A 17,067-nucleotide genomic window follows, 5' to 3' on the forward strand; every position below is an offset into this window, starting at 1 on the left:
TTTTCATTTTAACTTCAGTAAATATAAAGCTTTAATGTTTTCATGACTTTACTTTATGACATTCTTGCTGTAAATGAAATTAAACAAGGTTTGATATGTTCCAGATCCTGATATTTGCAAGAGACGAATCTTGAATTTAGACCTGCCAGGAATTCCTGATCACTATACAGACACAGAAAAAACCCTGTATTTCTCCTCTCTCATCTCTTTTGACAACATCACAACAGTATGTCAAGTTTTTAATTGAGTCACATAATTATTAAATGTCTCTAGGAATGTGTACTGAAAATGTGTGTAATTGTTACATTACATCTAAACAAGACAGGAAGTCTTTTTACCGACGGTTACCTGACCAGTATATTATTGGTTTTAATAATTTAAGGATGATGAAATTAATTTTTGGTATTTTTTCTAGTGATTTTTTCTCTTTTAAGGGGCATGGTCACAATTTTATTTGAGAATTTGGTGTCTATCTATTTACAGATCAGAGCAACGGGTGGGCTGCTGAAATACCTGGAGAAGATGAGGGTAGGGGTAGAGTTAGAGGATGTGTCCGTTAGAGTGCCAGTGATGGATCTCAAAGTTGTCACTCTGTAAGTATCGGCCAATTAATTGGGGATGGTTCAGACATCTTTACATGTAAGTTTTTGGCTTCTACTTGAATGCAATTCGTAACATGGAAAATATCAACAACATTAAGTATTTTAAAGTTTTGGAAATTTTCAAAACAGACTGAAAATTTGAAGTAGAGATATTTTTGAGGGCCAAAAAAAGAAACGAAAGAAAAAACAGAGTATTTTAGTGTTTCAAATTTAAATATATATCTTAATATATGAAAAAGTAAACTAAAGCAGATGAAAATGAGGAAGTTAATTTCATCAGGTACTATTTATATCTCAACATATGCACAGATATGTCACAAAGGCCTACTGTAGCTGTTTCATAAATACATGATCTGTGAAAACCATTCACTTAGTTTATATCACTTGATTAACATACAATAATTACACATTGAATGACTGACAAACAGTAACTGAAGGAAAAAGTATCTTGTTAGAAGGAAATTGTGTCCATCATGTGTCAAGTGTCCATTATTTAATTTGTTTAATTGGGACAGGGCTTACTGTTGTTGATTCTTTTTTGTTCCTGATATTGTAAAACCATGCTTAACTCATTAAAAAAAATCAAGTAGATTGTTTTAATTCTGGTTAAAAATTGACTATTTAGAGGTTTCTTTGGGAGCCTTTTTACTATTATTTCATAAACAAGGGTTATAGTAAACCTGTTCCTTGCCACAGTTACATATTAGTGCCAAAGTAAAAAAATTAGCACTGCTATAACATTTTTCTGCAGCACCAAGTTAAATTTACTGCATCTCAATAAGATTCACTATTTTTTTTCAATAAAGGTTCCAGTGGGAGTTGAAATAATCATGAAAAATTACTATGAATAAAAAGCGCATTCAAACTTTATTATTTTTAAAACATCCCCAACAATTGTTTCTGTCTTCACTGTAAAATGACCATTAGTGTTCTTTTCTCGTAAAACACTTTTTAACGATGGAGAAGTGTGTTTGACTTGACTTACTTAATCAATTTTAAAGTGATGAAATTAATTTTCCCCAAAGTAAAAAAATCCCAGAAAATATGATGAAGGTTCTCAGTATTTTGTATCCTAACATTCAAACTGAATTTCCCAGAAGAATTTTAACAAATAAATTGATGAAACATTCATTTTGTATAAAGTTTGATTTATATTATTAAGGATATAAAGCAAAGAATTGGAACGATGTTCTAAATTATACCACATTCATAATAACAATGCACAAACAGAAAGGCAGTTTTAATATCCGGCTTCTCTGCCCCCTTGATTTTATATTTTATCACGTTTCATCAAGTGATTTTTACATGTTAAAATCCTGGAGACAAAATTAAACCTGAGATCACAACTTGAGATCTACAGAGATATTTGATGGCGTGAAGTGATATTTTACTCAAGGGCTCTTCATTCCGTACTTACACTTTTGCCATGTTTTGAGACTCTACTTTACATGGCCCTCTTTGTAAAGTGCAGTTATCATTTATGTCATGGCTATTCCACAAAAACACCACTGACAGACTTATAAAACTACTAGATATTGCTAGCTATTTTGTAGTATGCTTTGTGTTTTCATTTAAAATACATAATGCTTCAGCAGTTTCAAGTACAGGCAGGGGTTATCAAAAAGTCACCGTGTTGTTAACCTTTTGGTCCCGCGGTTACTTTTAGAAATAGTCTGGATCATAATGTTAAACAAAAATCATAACATCACATAGAAACTTCCAATAATTAATTTCAATAAATCATGAACACTTCAGGGATGAATTTGATAGAAATTGTAAAGTATATTGTAGAGTCTAATGTGAATACTACATGTATTGTAAGTTTTAATTGTTATTAAAAAAAAGAATTCAAAAAAAAAATTTATAATAACACATTTTGAAGTTAAAGATCCATAGCTTAAAGCAATACATATAATTTGCCTTTTTTCAATGAATTGCCCTTTTTTCCCAATGTTTCAAAGTAGGTATATACACATGTAGTGTATTTATAAATGAAAATGCAAAAAAATAATGCATAAAAGGTACTCAAGCCATGTACTTGCAAGTAAACTTGTCAAAGATGGTGAATGTATACTATATTTGACCATGATATGCATTATAGAATTTTTTTACATAAGTAAATAGTAGAGCTCCAAATGGATTATACCAATTCAGTAGCTCGGATGCTTTATCTTGTTGCTCTAAAAAGTTAGACATAAAGATAAAATTTTAAAGAATGAATAAGATTTATATGGTTGGTTTTATTGTTATTTTGAAAGAAAATAAACTTCACATACTGGAGTTGCAATATGCCTCGTTTAAAGCTTAATTAGATTAAAAGGACTATGTGCAGTATGGCCAAATATCTGCCCCCGATTTCAATCAATTTTTAAGTAGTATCATATAAAAATCAAATCATTATAAATCATTGTACAGAGGATGCCTATCACTTTAATCTTGATTTTTGTCATCATTGCTTATTCGCTGTTTATCTATGACATCACCTGTAAATGACCAAATTCCCGCAAATTTGCAAACAAATGAGAATATTCTCATTTTTGGTTTATATTTTGCACTTGGAAGTATAGAGTGCAGGTCTGCTCAAGTATGATTTTAACATATGTTTTTCTTCAGATAGTTATACACATTATACTTAAACATGGTACTTGAACAAGCCTGTGCTAGATGTTTCCAAGTCGAAAATACCCTCGGAACATACTTTTGATATTATGAAGAATAACCCTGTGCCTATTTACAGCCTGTTCCTTGTTTTTTGTTTAGGGATGACCAAATATCTCTGGATGACACAGCCTTTAGGTAATTCACACATTTGTTGAATAATTTGTCCAAAGGGAAATAACTTAAGCTCTGGTGATTGTTAAAACCTAACACAGTTGTCTTTCTTTTATCACAGTGCACTGCAGATATTCCAGAAGGAGGCACATCCCTCAGTCTACAAGATCGGACAAGGTGGAGCCAAGGAGGGACTCAGTCTGTTTGGTGAGTATCTTGATGAGTTCTTGCTTACCAGTGTTTTTATCTGAATTATAATAGGAAATACATGAAAACATATCATTGCAGGCCTATTAAACAGATGCAGGTCACCAATTGGTACAAGAAAGCTTAGGTAACACCTACCTACAAGTATACTTGCATGTATCTTAAAAAGTTACATGTAATATACTCTTTGTCAGAGGGGTATTTTCTTTCTTTCCTTTCTTTGTTCCATTGTCGTAAATGAAAGTAAAGATCAGTCAGTGGTGTAATTTTTTTGTTAATCTGTCTTATATTATAATTAATCTTTCTGTTTGGTAATACTTTAATATTTGGCATAGTATGATAATGTATAAATATAATCCACAATCATGAATATTCATCTTCAAACCTGTATCTTTAATAGACTGTGGTTTTTGCGTCCAATCCGGGACATAGATGTCATAAAGCAGAGACAGGATGCAGTAGCCTTCTTTGTGAATCTTCGGAACATTGAAGTTTTTTCTACCTTAACAGACTGCATGAAGAACATCAAAAACATAGTGGTAAGGATTTGTGTATATGAGCAACCCAGAAAAAGCCATCCAAGATTCTCATTTTTTGGAATGCATGAATTCATTATAAAGGTTATAATATTACATAAAAAGAAAAGAGATATATACTGTGGAATCATTAGATTTCGTGGTGGCTCAATTTTCGTGGAATTCGTGGGTACCTCTCATCCACGAATTAACATCCTCCATGAATTAATAAATGAGGGTAATAAAGTCATATTTCTTTGGTATGTTTTAAAGAATACACGAAATTACGTCCCCACGAACCTATGAAATGTAAGCAATCCACGAAAATTGGCCCCCACGAAATTTAATGATTCCACAGTATCTGTAAATCTTTAAATGATTTGTTTGTCAGCCAGTTCTGAAGAGAATGTACCAAGCTCAGGCGACCGTGATAGACTGGCAAGCACTGTATAAGGTAGGATCAGCAGGTGTTAATCTATGTTGTACAATAAAGACCTAGTCCATCTTTAAGAAATACATTTCTTTTTATCTTGGTTGACTTTTATTTAAAGATTTTATGATAGAACACTTTTAAAATTCTGAAGTTTTATTTTTACATACCCTACATCTTTGAAATGAAAAAAAATCCTATATTTAGTTACTAAAACAAAACCTTTCTTTTCTTTAGACAGTTTATCATGCTATTTACATTGGAGATTTGTGTCGAGCCCAGCCTCAGACTGTTCATATCGTTAGAAGGGTTTGTGATTTTTTTTTTAAATCTACATGTAGTTAGAATGTTAATTCTTCTGCAAACAATCGCATATGTATGATACCTTTCCTTTTACTTTAGAAATATTTTTTTTAGATTAGTGAAGCATTTAAAGATGATCTTCACAGAATTGCAAATCTGATCAACAAAATTGTAAGTAAAATAAATGAATTTTCTGAATGCATGCCAAAAGGTGAAGTAAATAATTCAGTACATGTATTACCTAATGAAAATCATGCAAGTTTATACATGTGGTATGCTATGCTTGAGGAGTACAGTACAAGATGATTATTGTTCATGTATGTATCATTGCTACTTACAGGTGGATTTTGAAGAGAGCAAAGTGGTTGGCAGATTTGTAGTGAAGCCCAATGTTGATGCTGAATTAGATGACAGTGAGTGGCAGTCTTTTGTTAGTTCTCATCAAGAGTTTGGAATCAAATTCAATAATGGTTAAAGACGTGCAACACTTCATTTTATTTCATTTTGAAGAATATTTTACAACTCAAGCAAGAAACTAGATTTTCTTTTATTATTCACAAAACTTTGACAAAACTCAATATTGATCTCAATCTCGCTTTGGGATATATTGAGAAAAAGTGAGACTACCAGGGACATGTGCTTTATAGATCATTTGATTACATGTACATATAGCAGTTTATAACTCATGTGGAAGTTAGTAGTGTATAACGTTATTTTTATACAGAAAAAAGGACATATAATGGTCTGCCGGATTTCATGACAAAGTTAGCAGCAGAGGAGCTGGAGAGACTGAGTGATGACATCCAGGAGTGTAATGTCATCTACCTCCCACAGGTCAGAGCACTCAACCAATCAGATGAAGGCTTGTATTGTATGCAGGCTGTCTAGTTGAGGAAATGATGCATTTCGTCCCTTTTTTGGCCTTTAAAACATTTCTGTTTGGAGGCAACTTAAATGCTTTATAGCTTAACAAGACGAAGTCGGGAGAAGCGCTTATGCTTTACCTTCAGCGTCGGCATACGAACTTGGTTAAATTTTTTGGAGCAGGTTCTGTATTTATAATTTACTACTGTCCAATCTTCACAAAACTTGCATGGAGGGTGCATTTGGACATTAGGGACTTTAACAGACTTGAATGCTGAAGCTAGTTCATGAATTTCAAATGATGGAGGAGAAAAAGGTTTTTGGAGCAGGTGCCCTTTGATAGTCATTTCTAAGTTACTACTGGTCCTATTAACTTCACCAAACTTGCATGGATGGTGTATATTATGATACTTATACACTTGACATGCTTGGATGCAGAATCTGAGTCATAAGTTTAGGATGCTGGAGGAGGTTTTGGGTTTTGGAGCAGGTTAAAGTTTTTAAAGCAGGTGCCCTTTGATGACCATATCTGAAGTTTTTACTGGACTGAACTTCATTAGACTTGCATGGATGGACCATCTTGTAATGCATTTGAGCCACAGGCTTCAGAAGATGAAGGAGGTTAAGGTTTTGGAGTAGTTTAAAGTTTTTGGAGCAGGTGCCCTTTGATAACCATTACTAAGTTATTTTAAGTTCTATCTTTACTAAACTTGGATAGATAATGCATCTTGTGATACTCATACTGATGCACGTGGAAGGCTTGGATGCTGAATCTTAGCCATATATTTTGGATGCTGGAGGAGGGTATGGTTTTTGGAGCAGGTAACATTTATAGGTAAATATTGGTCCTTACTTATTAAAACGTGCATGGTTAAATGAATAAATGAATCACAGAGGTAGCTTCAAATACAGAAAGTGACCTTGATTACCAAGATGCAAAGGCAGAATTGGAACACTCAAATGGTGTCATGATCTTGAAGCTGATAACATTATGAAGTAAATTCTGTTCATACTAAATTGGACTTGCACAGTTAATATATTTATTGTTGTGTAATAGTTCCAACCACGTAGAAATGTTGGGAAAAAATGCTGTCTTGACCAATTTTTATGGTTTATGTACATTTAGATTTGAAACATAAAGCTAGCTTCAGATACAGAGCCTGATCTCCATTATCAAAGATTCTAAGCCTGTTTGATGAATGTGATTGTTGATAAATGATATACCATATGATTCTTATTCCTGCAATATTAAATCATATAAACATGCAGTGTTGTATTATAACTTATGATACAAATGATATAATACAATAATGTGTAGTATCATGATACACTATTGTATGATATGATTTTGACATCTTGTTTTCCCTTGGCCTGAAATGTCACACTTTCATTGGTTTTAACATGGCACATGACTGACGGATAAAAATCTATGTCCGGCATGTTGGATTCAGTATATTCGGCACAAGGTCAAAGCTTTGTCGACTTATCTCAGACTATGTTTCATTATATTTCAAAAACTGTGTTCTGTAAGTTTTCAAAAAATATATTGGAGTACCTGGTTCTTGCCCTTTGAAATTATTTAAAAATAAGAGTAGTTGCCCTTTAAAATGATGTTTTGTTGTGTCTGGAGCAAAATAAAATGGCGGTGTTGGAGATTTGCTCAAACCAAGAAACTTTTAAATTTTAATAGCAAAAAATTGAAAGAGATTTTTTAAGAGTATTTGGAAGGTAAGATTGGCAATTAGATTTGAATTCCATTTTTATATAAATTATATAAAATTTTATTGTGTTAACATAGCTGGGTTATCTATTGGCGATCCCACGTCTTGATTACATGCAGACAGAGGAAGACTTTGAAATGCCAGGGCTAGAGTTTGTGGTAAGTACATGTATCAAAATACATGTATTATTGACTGTAAATTCCTTTAATGATTCATTGAAACCTGATGTTATACACTCATTGTTTATACCTTTCGATACATTGTTTTAATTTTACTGAACAGTTTTTGTCAAACAATATGTTGCACTACAAAAGTGATCGCACAAGAGGTATCCTTGTTAGTTCATAGACTGGTTGTATTTCAAATAATTTTTTTTACTAACACAGTTGTTTATGATGTTTATTGAAATGATTTGCAAGATGATTTTTTTTAGATTAGAAAAAAAAAAATTCAAATTGTTTTAATACACAATGATGAAAAAGTTAATGCTGTACAGTGCTACTCTCAGTTATGTTCATGTATCTACTGGACTTGTTCTGTTATTTCTATATGCCATACAAATCATTTCAGAGTTGGATATACTTTTGGGAGATACACAGTGTGAGATTACAGGTTTGATATTTTTATCATAATTTTTTCAACAACTTATATTGTGGTTTCATTAATATTCAAGGGTATCAATTTTCGTGGATAAAGTGAAAATCACAGTTTCATGGATATGTAAATTCAATCAATACAAAATGTTAAAAGAAATTTCATTTCAATGAACATTTAATTTCGTGGATCAACTTTAAAAATGAAATCCACAAAAATTGATATTCAACGAATATTGATGAAACCACAGTATCTCATAATAGTTTTCACTAAGGAATTGCAAGAAAATCTTTATGAAAATGAATTGCAATGTAAATTTCTTCTCAAGTATTTTGCAAGTTTACCTGCATGCGCTTGATTAGAAAAGGAAACTATCATTAGGATTGTGGCTGGGTTTTTTTTTAAATGTCTGTCAGTAATAAAACGTATATATATTGCAATTATTATAGAGTTTCATTCACAATATTTTTGTTTCTGGTTTAATGATAGACCAAGAAACTGCCATCATGCACAAGCTACAGAACGCCATCCTGGAGAGTTATAGAACCCTGATTGAGGTGCAGGATCTGTGTGCTGAGCTGGACTGGTGAGGGACAATATATGCTTCTATGTCTAAATATTTAAGGCTAATCCTGTCAAATACAAAAATAAAGTGTCACTTTCTTAAGTCAACCTTTTAAACTTTTTATTATATCAAAAAAGAAGAATTCACAAATTAACAATACGGTCCGATATTCACCTTTTACAGTCATGAAAAATAAACATGCATTCTAAATGTCTACCCGGTACATGTAAATGTTGACTTATAATACTTAGATGACATGTATACTAGTGATAATAACAGTCTAACCGGTGTCTTTTTGTATAATTCCAAAGCTTACTGTCACTAGCTGCCTCTGCAACAGAGTTTAACTACGTCAGACCTTCAGTTGTTAGTGAACGAGTTATCAACATAAATGGAGGAAGGTAAAAATCGACTTCGAACAAATTCTGACAAAAACAAAGAAAGGGTGTCTAAACGTGAATGAACTACGAGAAGCTTCTGTTTACAGACACCCAATCCAAGAAGTTTGCTGCAGTCCTTTTGTGCCGAATGATACTCTCAATAACACAAACAATGGAAAGATGAAAGTTCTTACTGGGCCAAATGCATCGGGAAAGAGTGTCTATCTGAAACAGGTAACACAGTCTTCTGTTAGGTTACAGCATATTATCTCTTTAGCATTCTTGTTTGTAATCAAAGTGTTAAAGTGGTGTCTTTTCTTTTACAATATATTGCATTGACATCTCCTAATAATCACACTTGTTTAGCATTGACCTCCCACCGTAGCCTGCTTTTATGATATTCCCAATTGACTAAAAGGGTCAGCCATTCCCCGAATTCTCCTTATTTGTTACATGCCATGACCTACCAGTTCCAGTTTAATGTTTGCACATGATCCTTATTCACTTAGCCCAAAAGTACATGTGCATAATGAGTCTTTAATTTGTCTTCACATATCCTCTAGCACTTGCTATAAATATTTATCCTTTATGTCCATCCTGGTTGAAAATGTTACCCCAACATTGCTTGAGAATAAAGGGTGAGAAATGAACTTGGAACTTAATTTCTAGATCAAATGTCAAGGTAAAAAATGCATGTAGGTAAAAGGTGTATTGTTACCTTGAATCAAGTTTTGTCTAAATGTCAAGGTCATAGTCACGTAGAGTGGTAACAGGTTAAATAAGGTTCAGTCAGTGACCTTGAAGAAACTCTTCCGGTCAGTAGTGAGAGTCAAAACAACTGTATAAAATTCCATGCGAGTCTGTAATTTTGAGATCAACCCAGCTTAATTTTTTTACCAAAACTTGCCAACTGAGGACTGTCCTGCATGTATCTTTTTTTTGGAACATTGGTCCATACCATACTTGATTGAAATTACAATATCTCTGTGTTTTATCTTCTTCAATTTTGCAAGCAATGTTCATGTATATTGTAGGTAGCTCTGATAGTATACATGGCTCACATTGGTAGCTTTGTTCCAGCAGAATCCGCGGTGATTGGCTGTGTGGACAGGATATTCACTCGGATTAGGACAATGGACAGTGTGTCTGTAGGTCTGTCAACCTTCATGATCGATGTGAACCAGGTAAATAATACATGTACCATTAAAGTTATGAAATACATGTATTGAGATTTTTTCAAAATGCTGGACGTATAAATTTATTTTCAAATGTTCCATGAACTTCTAATGCAGATGTCGGAGGCTTTAAGGGATGCTACGGAGAGGTCTTTAGTTGTAGTAGATGAGTTTGGTAAAGGAACAGAGCTGGTAAGTAGAAAAATATGCCAAACTATATTATATTTGTACTCTCTCTAATGAACATAACTTAATATTAAGGCATGCTCTGCTCACATTGAACCAAGGTTATATAAGGTCAAGGCATAGTTCTTTACAAGTTGCTTACATCTTTATGTCCTTTACTAATCAAAGTACTGAAGTACTGACGGGAGTTGATTTTCTCGATTGTTATTTATTTTAAAATCAACGATATGTTATTTTGCGTGGCAAGTAAATTCCTATAAGTATTTGAATTACGCACATTTTTGTAATCTGAATCCTACAGGAATTTCGTGAAAACCCAAATATCAATCATGATGTGTAATATTCAAAGAGTTGTTGATACATGTAGGTGGATGGCATGGCTCTGCTGTGTTCTTGTCTGTCATTCTGGATTGACAAAGGCAAGTCCTGTCCCCATGTGTTGGTGTCCACACACTTTCACAGCATCATTCATCAGCAGCTGCTCCCAGAGTCACCAATGGTTAAATTCCTGGTAAATCTTTATACTGTTTTCTCTAATGAGCATAGGGGTTAATCCAAACTTTGCTTGTTTGAATCCAAATTTGATTTGTGATATAACTGAAGGCCTATACAGATTGGTATTGTGTTAAATATGATTTTGCAATGAGGGAAGGGGTAGGATTAGAGATATTCTTATCACAGTGCCACTTATGTTACAATGGACAGCAGAATCCTTGAAGCAATTAATTTTTTCCCCATCAGAGTTATTGTATACTCTGACACCATGCATTCTGCATTTACCATATTAGACTGTGTTGATGTTGCTCTCTGTAGACGATGGACAGTCTGACAGAGGAGGGGGAGCTCCTCTTCCTGTACCAGCTGGTGGAGGGACATGCCAGGTCAAGCTATGCCAGTCATGTGGCTCTACAGGCAGGGCTACCCCAGGAAATTGTCAAAAGGGGCAAAGAGGTAAATGTTTATAGGGATACATTTACGATTGATTTAATCTTACCACATGCATTCTGTGCATACACAATTAGCCCAAAGTAAATCCTTATAAGTTCCTTTAGTGATTCTTTCATGTGAAAACTCTAGGTTTTAAAAATGTTTCGTACGAGAATGATAAAAAAGCAGCAATGTATTTGTGACAGGCATACTGAGGCAAAAAGTTTTGGTGTTGTCAAAAAGGTAACAGGTATACTGGCCTGTGAGGGTTGTACAGAAGGTTTGAATGGTGTTTAAATGTTCAACTAAAAAGTAAATTGTCATTTTAACAAAATGATAACCTTTTTGCAGGTGTCTGAGCTGATCCGACAGAACAAGCCAGTTTACGCCATTGACACAGCTGACACAGAAACTCATTTTAAAAGGTGCTTTCAATCTTCAATGTGATTATTACTTAATTCAGGATGTTTATGTAGGAAAATTTGAAATGTATGGGTGAATTTCAATTGACTAGTATTTGCTAAAGATTGCACAGGATGAAAATATCCTTGTTTACATGGTATAGGATATGTTTAAACTACCATAGATAAAATCTGTAAATAGCTATAACTTACGCCTCCTGATTCAGAGATTACATGTACCGGTAGCTATATTTAGGTTGTACATACATGTATAACTTGGTGTTTCTGACTTTGTGTCAACAATTATCTTCATCTCAGATTCATTGTTATTTATTTGACTTTTTCTTGAAAATAGATGTATTTTTCTGATTTTTGATGACAGAGAAATTTCAATTTGAAAGTGTGTATGTTGTTGTAGGAGTGAACTTATTGTCAAAAAGTTTTTGGACCTGGACTTGGAAACGGATGATTTGGAAAGTTTCTTGAGAGATTTTGTGATGCCAACAAGTGAAGGGAAGCTGTGAAAGTGTTTCCTAAGAACTGCAGTAGAAAAAAACCATTGATTTGAAAATCATTCAGTAGTTTGATGAAATTGAAGTCAATTAGGCGCAATGCTTAATTTAAGCATTACACTAGTACATGTACAACTAAGAAATCATAGCACTGATAAATGGAGGAGATTTTGTTTAAATTATTCATTTTTTATAGAGAAATATATTGAACAGCAGTCTGATCATTGATGATTCAAATACTTGCTTCTATCATTTTCATCATGCTTTTAGTTTCAATAAACTGTTGAATGTTTACGATGTGCATTGTTATGGTTTCAAGTAAAAATGGTTACTTAAGTTGGAAGTAGTCATTTTTGTATCAAAATTGAACATCCGATTTTACCTGTGAAGGATAGTATGCATAGGTATTGCCTATTGTATTGATTGATGTTTTTTTTATCTATTGTATATAATATAAATGATATTAAATGATAAGTTATAAAAATTAAACAAACCTTCTTTTGATTTTTAAATTACATTAGAGGCCGTAGTGCAAAGTCAAACTTATAGGGAAGGTTAATTAAAGGAAAAAAAGAATGTCACAAGAAATGATGAACTTTTTATATATGTACCTCATAAAATTCAAAGTATACCTTGTAAGAAACTTTAATGAAAGAAATATCCAATTTGGTCTTAATTGAAAGCAATGCTCTTGGGGTCTTGTGTAAAAACTTGAGAGAAAGCAATGGTGTGATCAAATTTTGTGATGAGGTCTTAATTAATTTTGTTAAAAATAAAATAAATATTATTTTTCTGGTGGGTAATTGGTATTGGGAGACATTTTTTTCAATGCCTGTACTTTTATACATGTATACTGTTATGAGTCAAGTTGCAGCAAGGATACTTAAAAGCTTTGAACTTTATTTTAACTTTTAAGATTTTAACTTTAAGTAAGCAATTTTCAGTCATTGGAAAACTACATCAATACTTAACTTCAGTTAGATATATTAAAATGCCCCCTTGCCTAATTAATATGCTGGCTCAAGTGAGGTATAAAATGATCACCATGTGGTCTGCATGCATGATACTGTCCATCTATAAACTTTTAAATCAATTTACCAATTTGGAATCAGTTTGGCACAATTACCACTCTTACGTGACGTGAAGGAGATAAGTCTTAATGTAAATACAGGGTGACACCCATTTCCAAAGGGAGATATACAATTTTGTTTAAATTATAAAGAAAGCTTTGTGTCTTTAAAACACAAATTTATATCTTCAAAAAATGGCTTATCCAGAACAGTATGCCTAGTATTAGAAAAAAACATTGTTTATTTAGTCTATAGATTATTGTTCAAATTGTGACTGACTCCTCAGATTAATAGTGAACTTGAAGTCCCAGGAGGAATGCAGCATAATATGTTTAACACCCTAGGATTCAATGTTGTTTTGATTTTCATCTCATCTCAAGAATTTAAAAACTAGAATTTGTGATACATGTATTAATTACTATATTTCAATATTCTAATACAGAGTAGATTCGGCCATTGAGGAATGCAAAATTTGATCTGCCCAGATGAGTGAATGTTTTTAAAAACAGTTCACTACTTAAACAGAACATGGTATATGCAGAAAGTTGCATTCAGGCGATATTTAAAGGTTTTGGTGACCTCCCAATACTGATCCGTCTGAGCATCTGTGATCAGGTGTTTGGAGTATTTCTCCTCTCCCCTTGGCTTAAACAGGCTCATACTTTACCCACAGAGTGCCTTTAGGTAATTTTAAGGGCAGTGACCTTAAATCAAGTTTCTAGGTCTGGACTATGGTTATGGTCATGGCAGAATTATCTGAAAAATCATCATCTGGATCATTCATTCTCTCCCCTTGATCTAATCTGGCTAATACTTCACCCACAAAAAGCCTTTGGTGTAATGTGTCCTTGAATGATGTTTCTAAGTCAAGGTCATATCAAACCATCATTTTTGGAAAGCATATGTACTCTCTCCTTAGCCTCCTCGTACTTTTGATTGACACAGTGTTCTAATATAAACAGAACTTTTGGGTGAAGTGTGTGCAGGGACTTTGAACCTAATGTGATTAAGGCCATAGCCTATCTCTTTAAAATCCAGTTTAAGATTATCAATTATTTTTCATTAATTGGCTTAATCTTGCCCAGATTAAACCAAAATTGCCTATTGGTAAGGGATATTGAGCTTGAATTAAAGTTCTATGCCGACTGGAAAATTTCTGTCTTAGGTCAAGGTGAAAACTCAAAATCCTCTTAAATGATTTTCATCCTATTTTCAATTTTTAAACGGGGCCTTTAGAGATGGTCACAGCTTATTCTCTTTTAAGAAGTGGACAGGCACAGCATTGGCATTGCATCTTTGCCCTAAAGGCGAAAGTGCAAAGGTAGAGGTTGCCCCATTGGAACAGCATATTATCAAAACCGATTTGGTTTGACTTTTCCTATAGCGTCACGATCATTTCTGTCAGCTACGTCATGCATAAATTATACACGCCGCCGGTGTGAAAACTATATGATTGGTTAACTCCTATTTTTAGGCCGAGTTATCAGTATACGCTTATGCAATGCCAGAGCTGAAGGATTTCTCAGAACAGTTTATTCCCCCCCCCCCCCCAATATTATTCATTCAAAATCGACTATCCCGTATGTTTAAATTCTGTGCTAAACCCCCCCCTCTCTCTCTCTCTCTCTCTCTCTCTCTCTCTGTGTAAACGGGCGTTAAACCATAGCCTCAAGCTACGGTCCAGAGTACGGCGTTATAAAAAATATAATATTAAAAAGTTGCATGTGCTAAGCGTTCATTTCATGTAAATACCGTAAATGTATAATGCACATGTATTACCTACTAACTTGCCAGTCAAAGTGATAGGTATGAATTCCTCGATTTCTACACCTTTCGATCGGCAATCGACAGTCAGTAAAAGTATTGAACGATGGTGTGAAAGAACGAGACGGAAGTGGAGAGTGCAAGGAGGTTTGTACATGTGCGTCTTCATTCTGAGGCAAGTGTCCGATTCGTTTCTCTTCTGTTGCCCTATCACTTTCGGTGTAAATATATATATACTAAAATATCCACAAACCATTTACTGCAGATTTCTTTATTTTACCTGTCTCTGAACCCCCGATCACCCGCTCCATACATGAACACTGGTTTGTTTACATACATAAAAAATACAGTTCTTGATCCGCTTTCCGAGTACGGTTAAAGGTTGTTTAATAGGAGAAAGTTTGGGGCGGGTAAAGCTACAATTATTAACAGTAGTAAACTAAATGAAGAATTATTTAAATGGATTATTTGCACAAAATGTGGTATGGTATGATGTAAATATTTTTTAAAAATAGTGTTATTTTTATACGCGGCAAATTGCCGTAAAGTTTTTTTGTACATGTAAGTATTGTATGCACTGTAGCTTTATATTTTCTAACCCAAAATTTATACACAGAGCTACAGCTATATATGTTATGTACCGTATGTATTGTTTTATCACAAGTGTACACTTTCGAAAAATAGCCCAATTTCGACAGTCACGAGTACCCATGTGAATTTTTCATTCTCTGATATGTTGTTGTTCTGTCCGTGCATAATTTAGTCTTAGTTAACCAGCAGCCAATCAGCGGTAAGCTGAATCCACCAATAAAAAAACTGTGGTTAAGGTGCGGGTATTGTTTATGTATGACGTAGCTGAAAAAGTTGAACGCGACGCGATCGGGAAAGTCAAACCAAATCGGTTTTAGTAATATATTACAGTCGAGCTATATCTTAAGACGTGTCCTAAGTTGATCTTATGATGTTTCTAACTTTTTCTTAAGCAGTATTTTAAACTCGTTAAAAAACTAACACTCAGGGCCGAGAGCCAGTATAATTTGTCAGCCCTTTAAAAATCAACCAGCCCGGAGAAAATAGTTGACATTTGTGTATTTTTTTATTTGCATGTAAAACATTAAAAAATCTGTTTTTCGATTTTGTTTCATCAAAAAGTTGTTTTTTTTTGTTGTAAAGTTTTCGTCCACTAATCTCAGCGAGATTTGTCAAGACTGAACTTGAAAATTTTGACAGACGTCTCTTCCGAATTTCTGATTGTCGAAATGAATTAAATGTAAACAAGTTAAAATTTTGTTGGATTTAAACAATTAAACGGTAGGAAACTAACATTTTATGTTAATAGGGAATAAAAACAATTTTCAACGTAAAACGCTGATTTAGTTTTGCATACTTCTATCATCAAAACACCTGGCCGAAGTTTGGACTAATTTTATGAATCACTAAGTAATTAAATGTCGCACTGGTTTGAGGTTAAAATTAGGAAGAGACGTAGGCCAACTTCAAAATGTTCAGTCTCAACGAATCTCCCAGAGACTACCCTGCATTATTCCGTAGCATGACTGTGGACTCTACATTGCCATGCTTACATGTCAAGCATTGTCTACATGAATTAAACGTTTGTTTTGACTTTTTTATGACCATACAAGGAAAGCGATAGTGTGACAAAAATCATGCAGTTAAAAATTCTCAAAACTCAAATTCCTATATTATATACACTTGACTCAAAAAATATCCACGTCCAGTCGGGCACTCGTACAAAGAATTAATTTGTTCGCCTGTGCCAAAAGTTATGCGTGTCGGGCGGAAAGGTTATTTAAAACACTGTTCTTAAGACATATCTTAGGCCCACATACACTTTAGGTCATATCTAAGAAATGTTTTGTGAAAATGCTAGCCAGAATTGTTTCCCTGGCCTACGCGTAATGCTCCGCAACAGTAGAATGCTGTTCCAATGGGGCTACTGTTGCAGAGCATCATGGGTAGGCCAGGGTAACAGGCTAGTGAACATGCCTGCAGGTGATCAGAAAACCTTCTTGAACCTTCGGTTCAGGCGAGTTAAAAATGAAATATGTCATCACCAGA

General features: G+C 33.8%; 1 protein-coding gene across 3 annotated transcripts in view; it reads left to right on the forward strand.

Annotated features, from left to right (window-relative positions):
• Positions 1–12,446, forward strand: part of LOC105341627 (mutS protein homolog 5) — a 28,462-nt gene extending 16,016 nt beyond the window's left edge. For 2 of the 3 annotated variants that reach the window (XM_034458055.2, XM_011448255.4), the window contains exons 6-28: positions 105–226; positions 484–593; positions 3,363–3,398; positions 3,496–3,581; positions 3,663–3,708; positions 3,982–4,120; positions 4,488–4,550; positions 4,764–4,835; positions 4,944–5,000; positions 5,170–5,242; positions 5,554–5,663; positions 7,492–7,572; positions 7,697–7,742; positions 7,985–8,026; positions 8,498–8,594; positions 8,885–8,974; positions 9,061–9,187; positions 9,988–10,137; positions 10,246–10,320; positions 10,682–10,825; positions 11,128–11,265; positions 11,593–11,666; positions 12,061–12,446. In XM_034458055.2, coding sequence (XP_034313946.2) covers positions 105–226; positions 484–593; positions 3,363–3,398; positions 3,496–3,581; positions 3,663–3,708; positions 3,982–4,120; positions 4,488–4,550; positions 4,764–4,835; positions 4,944–5,000; positions 5,170–5,242; positions 5,554–5,663; positions 7,492–7,572; positions 7,697–7,742; positions 7,985–8,026; positions 8,498–8,594; positions 8,885–8,974; positions 9,061–9,187; positions 9,988–10,137; positions 10,246–10,320; positions 10,682–10,825; positions 11,128–11,265; positions 11,593–11,666; positions 12,061–12,166 — 2,084 coding nt within the window. In that variant the 3' untranslated portion in view covers positions 12,167–12,446. The remainder of the gene's footprint in view (positions 1–104; positions 227–483; positions 594–3,362; positions 3,399–3,495; positions 3,582–3,662; positions 3,709–3,981; positions 4,121–4,487; positions 4,551–4,763; positions 4,836–4,943; positions 5,001–5,169; positions 5,243–5,553; positions 5,664–7,491; positions 7,573–7,696; positions 7,743–7,984; positions 8,027–8,497; positions 8,595–8,884; positions 8,975–9,060; positions 9,188–9,987; positions 10,138–10,245; positions 10,321–10,681; positions 10,826–11,127; positions 11,266–11,592; positions 11,667–12,060) is intronic. The other variant, XM_066066531.1, reaches the window with a different exon arrangement.
• The last annotated feature ends 4,621 nt before the right edge of the window (positions 12,447–17,067 follow it).

Source organism: Magallana gigas, chromosome 7, assembly GCF_963853765.1.
Source record: "Magallana gigas chromosome 7, xbMagGiga1.1, whole genome shotgun sequence".
Classification (NCBI taxonomy): Eukaryota; Metazoa; Mollusca; class Bivalvia; order Ostreida; family Ostreidae; genus Magallana; species Magallana gigas.